Source organism: Amphibalanus amphitrite, unplaced genomic scaffold, assembly GCF_019059575.1.
Source record: "Amphibalanus amphitrite isolate SeventyFive unplaced genomic scaffold, NRLGWU_Aamphi_draft 001799F_arrow, whole genome shotgun sequence".
Taxonomy (NCBI): Eukaryota; Metazoa; Arthropoda; class Thecostraca; order Balanomorpha; family Balanidae; genus Amphibalanus; species Amphibalanus amphitrite.
Window position 1 is genome coordinate 75,466 of NW_024883292.1, and position 13,570 is coordinate 89,035.

Genomic DNA, 13,570 nt, shown 5'->3' on the forward strand with positions numbered 1-13,570 from the left:
TTTACCATCAGCTTGTATGCTGATGTCATGCACCTATTTCATTGCCTTCTACCGGGTGGCCCAGAAAAAACGTTCCGAACTTTGGAGGCCTATATATCAAATTCGAATGCAAATAACGAGACAAAATTTTCAGCAAGTTTGCGTCATTTCTTTGCGCATTGGTATGCTAAATTATAACACTATACCATCATTTTCAAGCTGGCAATCTTGAGTTGAATTAAGCAAGACGTTTTTGCTTTTTTTGCCGATGTCAAACGATAGTGATGATTGGGTTAGACGCCCCATGTTATAAAAAAGAATAGAAAAATAGAGCATGTGAATGAAACCAACACGTATGTTCTTATTTTAAATATTTGTGTCTCACTTATGTGCCAAATATTCAAATACTGAGCCAAAATGGTGCTCATGGATGCCATTCGTTTTAACACCAAATCATGATTCGTGGCACGGTGCATGGATTACTGCTGATTACCCTCCTTTCAGTAGATCAAATTGTAAGTCGACCGGATAAGGAAAACAAACTAAAACAGACTAGTTCCTGTGCCAGAAGACCACATAACATTTTATGAAAAACAACATTGCCAGCAGATGACAAAAAAGAAAACTGGTTGAAAAGCTACCTTTTCCCAGGAATGTCAGCCAGGAAAGCATTTGAGGCACAAGATGGTTAGAAAACTGGAAACTTCTTCCGATGCCACTGGCACAGAGCCATCGTGGTTGCCTGATGGAATGTGTCATCGTGAGACCCGAACCATCAATGAGACTAGCTGCCAGTAGCAGCCATGGCTCTAGGCCGTGGTGCCGAGGGGTGAAAGTGACCTGTTCACTCACATTTTTGAGTAAACATCGGAGCAAAAAAGTAATTTTTACATGGCATGCTTGAAACATGAACCGTTTAAAAAGTAATTTACCGAACACCATGAAAATCACACCATTTACTGAAAATGTGTGCCGCATTGACTATTCGAAGTTTCAATGTTGTATCTTTATCACTTTCTGAGAAATATTGATTTAAAGTTGGGAACGTTTTTTCTGGGCCACCCGGTATATTTCCACTTTTATAGGGTGTTCATTTTTAGAGTAGCCACAGTTTAGCACGACTGTGCAATTTTAACATTGTATGTTTGATAGATAGGTGTCTGGCGTTGGTTTGTCTGTGCAATGTCTGTCAAAAGTGTTTTGCATTTATGTATTGACGTGGATACCATAAAATCCACTTTGTGGAGGATCCTAATACATTATCTATCTATCTATCTATCTATCTATCTATCTATCTCTCATTTGCAGAACATCAGCTATCACCGTCATGTGGTTGAACGTATTACAAGTAAGCCATCTCACAATCATTGTTGTTACCACTTTATTCTAATCTCAGACGAACAGCGGTGTTCAGTGGTCACAGCAACAAATTCACCGTCAAATTACAGCAAACAAGCGTTTCCTGTGAGAAATGAGAACAGTACACACACATTACACCGTGAAATGAGATGAAGGACTGTTGACTAGCTACCGCCCATGTACACACAACAACAATCACACATTCACTAATACTGTTTGACTAGATGACACTAAAACTGTTCATGAGCCATAGTGGAGCGGTATGATTCAAAGATCGATCACTTTTAAATCAAATCCAAGTGAGCAATGAAAAACAAATGGCGACATACAGTAACATCCACGCAGGGTACACATCAACTTTACACACCCGCTCATGGCGAACAGTGTTGATGATGCGCTTATGACTGCAACTCACAAATGGTTCTGAGTAACTCATGAGGCAATTGAGATAAAACGCGCGCAACACCCCTAAAAGAGTATTTGTGTTTTACATAAATCACGTTTGTGGATGCTTCATTTCTTCACATGGGTAAGATTCGGTACACAGTCATCCTTCCATTAGTCACCTCACAATGCACGGACCCCTTTTCATATAATGAGCGTACGTACCATCCCACTCTTTCACAAACCACTGTCACATCTCCTCCTTTTCACCCCATGAACGATGAAGCCTCGATCGGCTAGCACTGACCTGACCTGACCTGACCTGCCCTCTGGGTCACACGGAGGTGGTCATCTCATCGATCGTGCCCATGTCCGCGTAGTTGCTCCTCTGCGATCCGTTTCGGAGGATGGAGGGCCTCTGCACGGGCTGCGGAGGGGGCGGCTGCGGGGGCGGCGGCCGAAACTCGGGCATATCACCGAGTCGACTCCGCAGCTCCGGCTCGCTCAGACTGACGGTGGCAGCCATCCGGAGCGGCCGGTGCAGAAACAGCTCGGCGTTCCTGCCCATGGAGCGCTCCGTCTGCAGCAGGAAGTTCTCCACCTTGTCGCAGCTGGTGATGCAGTCGCCCGGGAAGAAGTAGCTGTAGTTCTCCAGCTGATCCAACAAACCCTCCTCGGAGATACACGTCAGCCCGTCGGGACCTCGCTCTAGCAGCTTATCGTCCAGCACATCCACAGAGTTCGCGAAGGAGATGGATTTTCCGATGCGCTGCAGTGGCGGCGCCCGTTGGAACGCTCCGGCGCTGTGTGCACTGCCCTCTTCTGGCGGGATGGCGCACGTGCAGACACCCTGGTGAGCGGCCCCCGCACCTCCACCGCTGCTTTCGTGCTCCGCCGACAGGTGGCACTCCCCGTGGCCCGAGGACAGTTGGCTGTCGACGGTCGTGTAGGAGAGCGTCGTGTCCATCTTCTTTAGCCTCTTGCGGTAGAAGTTCATCATGAAGAAGACGCAGGCGGACAGCAGCACCATGACGCTGGAGAAGTAGTAGCCGGCCTTTGGAGAGCTCCGGTTAATGTAACCTGACGAGGAGAGAGGCGTTAGCAATTAGCTGGCTGTATGATCCTCACGAAGTCCCACTATTTAGTCACAGGGAACCTCTATATTGCGCCAGGAAAAAATATAGGCGTCAAACAGACCGATCAGTTATACTCCGCACACTTAGGTACCATAAAGGACAACATACAATCAACGATGGATGCAAAGACTTGTATCTTATAGTTGTATTGCTCCATGAACATCATCAAATACCTTGCACCGGGCTGGACAATGCTATAGGTACCCAACATTTGTTCCCTGTGATAACGTACCGGTAACTGGGGCCGCCAGCAGACTACTGAGCGCCCCGGCAGCCTGTACCAGCGACCAGGCGCGGCTGAAGTTGCGGGCTCGCACGCGCTCGAATGTGTAGACCTTGATGGCGTACCGGTAGCCACCCAGCAGGAAGCCGTACAGCCAGGCGAAGAGCACGTAACCATGGTAGCCCTCAATGACGGCCAGCGCCATCAGACTGATGGCTGCCAACACAGAGCGCATAGGGTGAGGAGAGCAGAGAGCAGTGTGCTGGGTAGCGGAGGGATGGTTGACGCCCAGTCAAAGATGCTGAAGATATGCTAGAGGTCCACTCGTTCGATGATCACGAATATTTGAAGTAAGACCTATTTTTCTTCAAGACAAAGATATGAGAAAACGAAACCTCCTTGGATTTTGTACGTACCGATTACGTATCTGTTATCGTATCTGTTATCTGTTACGTATCTGCCACGCACCGTGTCTCGTAAAATGGTTTCGAAATATTTCTAGTTTAGTAAAAGACAGACATGTGCATGGATCCGAGAAAATGGATCTGGGATCTGATCCCACGGATCCTGATCTCGGATCCGACGGGATCATAGATCCAGCTGTATAATTTATCGAGAGATCCGTAGGGATCACAGATCCGAGTCTCATTTTTTTTTTTGCTTGAGATCCAGTGAAATCATAGATCCTCACTTATTTTTTGTCAACACATATATCCCAAAAAGCACTTGTTTCAACTCACAAACGTTCTGTTTTAGTGATTTTATGTGATCTCACGTCATTATCCATAGTTTTGTGTGGACGCCATTTAATTGCGTCCCAGAAAAGCTATTTCTGGCACCTAAAAGCTGACTCGCCCCAAAATTGGTCCTCAGCACCTATTTGGTGGATACCAGCACCAATCATGGAAAATGACCTTAATTAGCTGTTTCTGGCACCTATTCATCAGTACGCCTTACTCTTTTTTCTGAATCTGGCACCTAAATGCTGAGCGTAGCACCAATCTAGTAGAAAAATGAACTACTGGCTGGTAGAATCATGTTGTTCTGGTATAATGACCCCTGGAGTCTAGCCTAAAGGTTGCCAGTGCAGCTACACTCTAAGACAGCCCCGTAGTGATCTCAGCATTGTATATGACGTTTAAGTAAGCAAATAATATTGATTTGTTTGAAAAAGCAATGTCATTTAAATATTTTAAAGTATTTATTTGTAATGCTTAAAGGGAAACATTTTTGTGAGTCATTGTCCCAATTTTGACCATTAAAACGGGTATTGTATTTTTTGACGTCATTAAATAGCTCCAAAAAAGAAATGTAATGTTTTCATTCCGTTCAAGGCCGCTGAAGAAACCGGGATCTTGCGTGGGACATTGTCCGTTGTTCGCCGCGCAGAGTTGTGCCGTGGTTGTGCCTTTTTCATCCGTTTCTTACTTATGTGCGCATGAAGCTTTGATTTTGTTTTTGGTTATTGTGTGGCCGGTCAGTCAAACGCCCCTGTAGAAACCGGATGCTGCGTTTGATCGAGATGGAGTCAGACGATGATTGCAGAAAGCTAATAATATTGAAAAGAGGGCCGGTTGCGTGGCATGTCTGTTCAGAGTTGACATTTTGCTTTACTCCAGTTTATGACCAGAGAGCCTGGCTGGAAGTGACGGATCCAAACTTTTCACGTCAAAATGGCTGAGGGTGCAGTAATCTCTACATAGCGGGCTGGTATAGGAGCGTCTTGCTATGCTGCACCATAGCTGGCTAGTGATTCTCTTTTGGCTAGAAATGGCATTAATCATTATCTCCACTGGCGAAAATGGCACTTGACATCACCGAATGCAACGTTCATGTTTGTTAGGATACATAAAATCAGGAAGATTACGCGAATTAGGTAGGCAAACGTGGAATAAAATAGGTGCTGGATGTTTTGGTTTTGGTGCTGAATCAGCAAACAGCAAATACGGAGTTCAACTAGACGATCTGGCAACTTTAGGCTGTGTGGAAGCAATTAGGTGCCAGATTCAGATATTAGGGTCGAATAAGCATTTTGGGGCTGATCAGCAATTAGGTGCCAGAAACAGCTTTTTAGGGACCAGAAACAAATATTCCCCGTTTTGTGTCACTTATTGGCATAGAAACACTTTAAAACATGATTTCAAATGTGGTGCATGGTGGGATCCACTCAGATCATAGATCCATGTTCTTAATTTATCGTCAGATCATATGAGATCATAGATCCAAGATGTATTTTTCACGCCGGATCCGGTGGGATCATAGATCCCAACTTGTATTTTGCTTCGAGATCCACTGAGATCATAGATCAATCACTCGGATCCATGCACATGTCTGGTAAAAGAGGACAAAATTTGGCTTCAATAGATGTACGAATCCCATCGGTTACAAGGTAAGCATTGTGTTCACAATGATAGCATAATCACTCGGATGAAACCAGCATGCGGCATCATTTGCAATTCATAACAGAAGATTGATTTATCACTCTACGTCTTCATAAAAAGAACACAACCTGATGTGTTCCGTTCTTCTTCAGTCAAAACTCGTTTACCTCTAATGAACATCATCAATAGATATACAAATTATTTGACAGAAAAAGGAGCAGTCCGTGCTCTTTTCATCACTCAAACGTCTACCTTTCGACATCAGCGAGACAAGAAAAAGTTCACACAAATAGCAGCGGTTTACAAATACCACGCTTGATTACCGCTGGAACCATTAAAATGTAATCATTGACAAATGCCTAGCTTGCAAAAAGCCAGCCAAAAACGGGGAACAAAAAATAAGCTAGCAGCAAAACAAAGGCACCACGCAGAGTGACAAATGTGCCTTGTCCCCGTCAAACAAAGGCAAAAATAGATCGGGAGTTGTTTGATGATCGGGAGTTCGGGAGACCGCATGAATGAAAGCATAATTCATTGTGTGAATTATCAAATGATTACACTGAGACAAATGGAAACCAGTAAAAATTTGTGGTAGGTAGGTACGGCTACATCATAATTACAAATACCCCGTGTCCAATTTTCCATCAACTAACTAGGTAGTTGAAAAAACCAAACCGATAATTCGAAAAGACCTCAACGGATAGATGGTAAGGCATGCATAGGAAAATTATTGATAAAAAAAAAATATTGCAACCGTAATTGTAAGCGTTAATAAAGCCTACTGACATTTCCTCTTCTTTATCCTCATCTGACTATTGGACAGGTTCAACCTTTGAACCTTCGAAACAATTTCTAGCCATGTCTCGGCCGCCACCAGTTCATGTCTTTTCGTCAAATGTTTGTTTCTCGGCCACTCGGTCACATTCATCGATGCCCAATCTTTCCGATCGTTAGTATTACCTCATGGCATACCAATTATAGTGACCAATTAAGACGAATGTATAAATTCCAACGTGCCGATAACACAGGCGAGATCAGGGTCAGCTCTGTAAGCAGGAAGTATCCAGGCGGCATGCGATCGAATTATTCAAATTCCAGCCACTCATGTCATACGAGAAAATAATATTTCCATGTGCCAATTATCTACGTGTTTTGAGGCCTGCCCGAAACGAAACGATATTGGACAGCTCAGCTCGGACGGTCAATAAATCATAGAACGTCAAGCTTTGGAAATTTAGCGAGCTCGCGACATCAGGAATAGCAGGTGCACTGTAAGGTAAGAACGACATTCATGTGGTATTCGTCCGTGCTGAACTCATGCATAACTCCATGGATGGCTTACGAGTATTCATACAATTGAGCCAATGCAGACCATCACAGTATAATGGCATACAATAAACATGGTATTAGATATACCAGAACATTTGGATACATTACGCTATACCTACTACCTCTATTCAGTGTCACATAAAACCCGTATAACTATTCACCATCTATGCAAACGGGTCCACCCCAACACGAATTCCTCCTCACTCATAAATAAACCAGCCGGCGCAGATCTGCCCACCCCAGCTGTGACACGGGTGGGTCAGATACGAGTTACCTCAGCCTGCATAAAGCGCACTGTACCGGTCACTCACCAATGCCGAGCAGTGTGGCTTGACAGAGGTACTGTCGGGAGATCCAGCACTGGGAGGAGGGCCGCACCACAATCACGCCGCAGCCCAGACAGCCGAGCGCCAGCGCCAGACCCAGGAATGTCTGCAGGAGGCCCAGAGAGCCGTCGTCCAGACCCTCCTCCTCACACTGCACCATCTGAGGGGAAACGGGGAGGTGCAGATTCGTCAAGTCAAGCGTCGGCAAATGAATAATATTTCGCTGTATTGTCAGTCGCGATGTAAGGGAATCAAGATTCAGTTTTTTTTAGTTATTGACATTCACTATTCACCCGTTATGTGATTCGACTTGATTGATCCATGAATGCAAACTATATTCATTCATGAATCCATGAATAAGTCATGGATGATGACAAACAATCACGTCAGTGCAACATGACTAGCAGCATTCGTTTGAGCAACTGCCTCTAATGAGACACATCCTTTGCCAATATTACTGTGTAAAATGTTTAAAAAAGTATGTAGCATCGAAAGCAGTCGATCGGTTAAAAAAAAAACTGGGTACTGCGGTGCAGTCCGCATTCAGGCGTGCGCATTGTGGGACAGATTTTGCCGGACAAAACGTACGAATGTACTGTGGCGGCTCTGATCAGTGCAGAAATGCGGCCAAAACACCCATACAGCTTACGGGCTGTCTGCGGAAAACTTTCCTAATCTCCGAAAGGAGCACCCGTGACGGCTCGCTTGTTAGAGCGACGTTTCACAAATCACCAACACATCGCCACATCATAAATCCAATGAATGTGAGCCATCAGCGTGATTGTACGTCTTCACACGAGGCGTCTCCGAGCTAACTTATGCACATCTGTCAGCCATCATGGCCACGCGGAGCCGATCGGGCGGGAAACGACATCATTGGCAGCAGAACTTCAAATCAACGACCACATCTGCTAAACGGTCAGCAGTCCCGGCGGGATTTTAGCACCAGCTATCAATGAAGATATTCAACATCGGTCGCAGCCGGCGCAGATTAACCTCGGGGCTGGCGGGGCAGATAGTCTCGGCGCCGCGCCCATAAAGTCGCCCCCGAAGTTCGCGCCGGCCCGCTCGACTTCCGAGTTGAGTATAAAGCGTCTCCTGACGCCCGAGCCAATCGGTGGTATATTGTCATATATTGCCATATATTCACCGGAACGGACACGACTTTATTTCCTAACGCTCTCACAAGTGTCATTCGGAGGATGAAATGCGACCCTTGGTGCAAAATCGGGCCTCAGAATTCGTGTCGTCAGTTTCGGAAGAACATAAACCTTCCGTCTCAGCGTAGCAGGTCAATGCACTATGTCAGACATGCATAGCCGGAACTGCATCAGCACACAACCATAATCCTGCATGCAAAAACAAACGTCCGTCGATCTGATATAAAAGTCGAGCATAGCCATAGTTTATTTTTTGGTGGTGTCTTAGCGTAATATAACAATTCAACTTATCCATCGCATGTACTTATTCACTTTCATATGACGTAAGTGCCACTTGGCGCGCCCTCGGAACTACAACGATTGACAATTTATCTAAGTTAATCAAATTTTCAGAATACTGAGTGTCGGAAGATTTATGAAAACGCCGTTCTTAGACTTGCACAGTACATAACCCAGACCTGCTGCTAAGCGTTGTTCGCCCATTCTGCAATATCACTGTGTGCCTTTACTAGAGAAAAGCGGTGCAAGGCAGATTGCTCCAGCCTATATGCACTTCGCAAACGATGAGTGACGCTGCGCTTGCACGTCACAACAGCTGAGGTAGGTTCACATGTGTGGGAAGCACCGTGCAAGGTGAAAGCGGTGGGAAGAAGTTTGCGGTCGGTCCTGTCACCGTTGACGAATAAGCGACTGCGCTTTTTGTGGATGACTGGTTAGTGTCATAAAGATAATGGCAGTATCATATCCGGAGAATGTTCTACTGTGAAATTACCTTGCCCGCTAGCTGTATAGCGGCAACATCAAGGCATGCCACCACAGAATCATGTATGGCAGCCGATAGGGCTATGCCAAAAGTTTATAATCAGACGGCAAACACCACTATTTTTACATTTTTGTTTCACAATTTTCTAGCGTTGAACTAATTAAAAGTTATGCAGTATTGCTCCGTCATAATTATCGATCCAGTATTACGTACCATCATGGTGAGAGTTCAAAATTGGTTTTCAAAAAGGCATCCTTGTCGGATGTGGACAATGTGCCTAACTGTCTAGCATTGCTTATGCTAAAGATCTGCTACTCATTCTGGGTCAGCCATGCAAAAACGTTGCGGATGTTTACAATTTCCGATGGTTACATGATTGCGCTATGAAACGTCCATCTCGGAGCCCATGACAAAACCGTCTCCGCTCGCCCACTTCGTGTTCTCAAGCAGAATCTTTCGTCTCGCTCCGGACATTTGGCTAAAAACTGCATCCAATACGTCCTCTCTCGCTGCCAGTTGGGTTCAGCTACAGCCTCTGAGTCGCTCTCTAATGAAGATAAACGGGGAAAGAGCCTGGACATGTTGGATATTTTATGAAGCTGGAGAAGCCACACTTGTCTCTTTATCCATTAATGTGTGCTCTCTAGACGAGTTTGCATTTTTGTTTAAATTGATGGCCCCAGACTCAGCTGAATAAGCTATCTCTTTGTATAAGGTGAGGGTGGCGGGGATAAACTCGCGGATAGGTAAAACATTATTTTTGGAATAAGAAATAACAGTGTCATATTTGAATAGATTCAAAAAATAACAATGCGCACATGTATTCAGTCGATTTTAATGACGCTGACAGAGTTATAGGACATTAAATCAGTTGCTTTGAAGCTTAGGCATAACCTTGGAAGCGAGTGACGTGAATGATTCCGGGGCAGACAAAATTCTGCGATCGGACTCCATGCCAAAAGTGACTTGCCACGCAGTCGAACATTTAACGCGTAAGCATCAAGTTTCCAGACGTTACCCACCACATATTTAGAAATGAGATTGGTCAATGGTCAGCTATATCACAACATTCAGGGACATCTGATGCGGCGATGAAAAGTTTCTAAAAACTAACATATTTATAAAAGCAAAGGAGTTAAATGCATCACTACATAAATTGCGATTTTGCATTCTATTAAAGCATGAACTTCATCAATGCACTTAAAAGGCAAGAAGCTAGTTAGGCTCTTAATTTGATTTTAAAGCAACGAGTAATGACAACTCCAATTGCCACGACGGTCTGTTCATCGCGACCTTAACCCACGAGCCGCTGGGGGGGGCATAAAGTTGCCCCCCCTTTACGTTTTGTGGAATATCTCCGAAACGCGATGAGCTACGAACGTGAAACTTGGCATAGCTTCAAATGAATACCTAGGCAATGTTTGAAGAAATTTTGGTGGTTGTAGCACCTAAGATGACGTCACAGTGACGTCATAAAGTTTTGTCGTTTTCCGATATGGACCGTTTCTGATGACGCTGAGCATGAAACTCAACTGTAAATGAACTAGACAGCATCTGCTGTCATCCTAAAACATCTAAGTACACTTCCATCTAGTTCCTAACCAATAATCGGCCCTTTATATTCGGTCCCATATATCTGATGTATCGTGAGGAAACTGAGAGTCGCAAATCTATAATTTGACTTATGACGTCACTGTGACGTCATTTCAAATGGGATCGACACCAAATTCGGACACAACCTCCGCTAGGTATTCAGGAAGATGTGTGCAAAGTTTCGCTTCTCTATCCCTTCGCGTTGCGACGATATCGTCGCGGAAGTAAAGGGGGGGCAACTATATGCCCCCCCCCCAGCGGCCGGCGGGTGGCGCGGAGGCCCAGCGGCCGCCGGGTTAAGAACAGTGTGTGCCGTTGAAGTACTGATGCATTGATCGATGGAAGCATCAACAAACAATCTATCACAAGCCCATTGAACAATGCCCCGTTTTTCAACGACCATCTCAGGAGGGTTGCCACAACAAAAGTCCATTCTCCGGTATCGGTCAGACTCTTTGCGACCAGGCCCCCCAAGAGCATTGGCTGCGTACCAATCGCCCAATAACCGACTTCTGAGTGGGCCAATATAATTCGGCAGCATTGTCAGACCGGTTAATGGCCTGATAAGCCGGCTAACTCCGTCCCAAAGACTGTTAGCAGTCCATGACAATCCTTGATACGGCTCGATCTCAGGGGAACAACAAAGGGTTTGAAATAAATTGACCAGACGAAATGTATTTCAGAAGTTACAGCCTGCATTTCGATTGAGGTGGCTTCGTTTTGCACTAGAAAAGTAGAAGAAAGCGTTTTGAAATAGAACGTTCAATGGACCATCTTAGTGATTCGCGAATTCGCCTAAATCATGCGTTGTTGGACCTCATTCAACGCACATCAAGCTGTTTTTCCGCAAAATGGACCAAAGCAGCAAGTTTTGCACACATGTCTCGCTGGTGAATTGCAGCAGCGTACCCTGTACTCTAACAACTGAGTGATATGCGGAAGGATTTCAACTTGGTGGTTAGCCTGCAGCTGAGTCTGCCGCAGGGCGTCGGGCTGGCAGCGGCAGGCGACACCGCGTGACAAACTGTGACGCCCTCGCGACACTAACTCGGCAGAGCGCGACAAGTTAGGGCCCAGAACTGGGGAGCCGGCCAGCGGTCAGATGGGCGACGGTGAAGTCAGTGTGTGGTGACAGGGCTCGGTTCACTGGGTGGGCGCGGTGTGTTAGAATGCTTTCTGGAATTCTAAATTATCAGTCAGAGCTCTAGACTAATTGGTGCAGCTCCGGGCCTGGCGTTTTTATCACATAGACAAGTGTAGTGTTTAGCGTGGTGCGGGAGGCATGAGGATGAATATAATTGTTATCAGTGAGAATAATTTTACTTACGAGCTGATGTCTTATTCCTAGAACTGTAACATAAGTTTCTAATAGCTGTGACTGATTGGTCGTGGCCACAAAATCCCCAGATAATGTCCCATAAATATTTTGCCACTCTACGTCTTTTTCGGGTGACTTTATTTACAGTCACATGCTTCATATTTATCTGGTTACATTAATCATAACTGTCTGCGAGCAAGTGAAATCAAAATCCTGGAGCAGATGTAGAAACGAGTGATACTTCTAGAGAAAAATATGGCAGTAATTTATACTGATGCTTTTTACATGTCAGCAGGGTCAGTCAAACTGATGCTTCAATAACGCGGAGTGACCAAAAGATATACTTCAGCCATTGTTCCGCTAACGGGGACGGTACAAAGAAGGCACTGCGACGCGACAACAGCATATATGCAAGGAAATGTCACCAAAGTGCCTCATATTTCCCATCCTAAGAATAGCAGCCGCTATTATGAACTACCTACTTCATGAATATGCAACGGCACTAATCCGCCCCGTGAAGCGCATATTAGCCCGGTGGTGTTGGACGCCACTTACCAGCAGTATCACGGGTGTGTAGAGGCCCAAGCCGCTGAACATGGACGAGACAACCAGCACCTGGACCGTGCGCGCCTTCAGAACGCTCCAGTCCAGGTAGGGAGGCTTCTCCTCCGGCTTCGGGTTCTTCAACTGGAAGAGAAGAAAGCATCAATGAGCCACGATGGGGAGGAAAGGGCAACTTTACAGTAATCCGCGGGCCATGGAATTGCTGTGAGATTAAAAGAGAGTCCCGATTGAACGCTAAACAAATGCAAAGTTGAAGCGCAATCCATGACCCACTGAAAGACATTAACCGTTCCATTCACTTTAAGGGCTCACTAAGAAATGGTATCATTCGTTAGCCACAGCTCAGGTCCCCGAATAGCTCCCAGGCCAATGAGAATCGGCCGGCTGTTAACGAGAGAAACGACCAATATACTCAGCGGGCCGCTCGTAAAACTGTCCAGACCGGAACCTTCCGCCGTGACTCAACGGGGCAAAAAGTCGACTCATTACCCCTATCTCGGCGCACGTGATTGATATAAGAGAGACCGGCCGGCCGGCGATCCCACCAGCACACGCACACACACATACCTTGAACTCCTTTTTCTCCTTGACTTTTCGTTTCTGGTTTTTCAGGTGAAGAATGGCCCGCCGCTGTGGGTGGTAGAGAGACGCCGACCGGTAGAAGATGCCGATGATGAAGGTACTGAAGACTATCCCGGTGACCGCCTGAAGACCCAGTCGCCAGCCCACCCGACTAGCAACGGGAGGAGAAACACAGTGGGTTAGATGGCGACTTGCTTGTCCGGATTTTGTTGGCTAATAGTTAATAAATGCGTTGCACTGTTTGAAACAGAAAATTGATATGATCAATTGAGCAACTACCATACCTGCAATGAATCAAACGGACGTCACTCATGCAAGACCCAGAAAAATGAAATTGCATCTTCTGAGGAAGAAAAGCAGAGCAGTACATATGGTTCAAAATCCTTACCCAGATAATACGTTGAATAGAATACACAAATCCTTGCACCAATAGCGATACTTGCTAAAAAGTATCGGGTTACACCGGCATGCAG

General features: G+C 45.6%; 1 protein-coding gene across 1 annotated transcript in view; it reads right to left on the reverse strand.

Moving 5' to 3' along the window:
• Positions 1-1,339: 1,339 nt before the first annotated feature.
• Positions 1,340-13,570, reverse strand: part of LOC122375229 (monocarboxylate transporter 12-like) — a 31,329-nt gene continuing 19,098 nt past the window's right edge. Inside the window, exons 5-9 of the mRNA XM_043354501.1 lie at positions 13,083-13,248; positions 12,507-12,638; positions 7,103-7,277; positions 3,091-3,297; positions 1,340-2,802 (exon numbers count right to left, since the gene is read on the reverse strand). Coding sequence (XP_043210436.1) covers positions 2,057-2,802; positions 3,091-3,297; positions 7,103-7,277; positions 12,507-12,638; positions 13,083-13,248 — 1,426 coding nt within the window. The 3' untranslated portion in view covers positions 1,340-2,056. The remainder of the gene's footprint in view (positions 2,803-3,090; positions 3,298-7,102; positions 7,278-12,506; positions 12,639-13,082; positions 13,249-13,570) is intronic.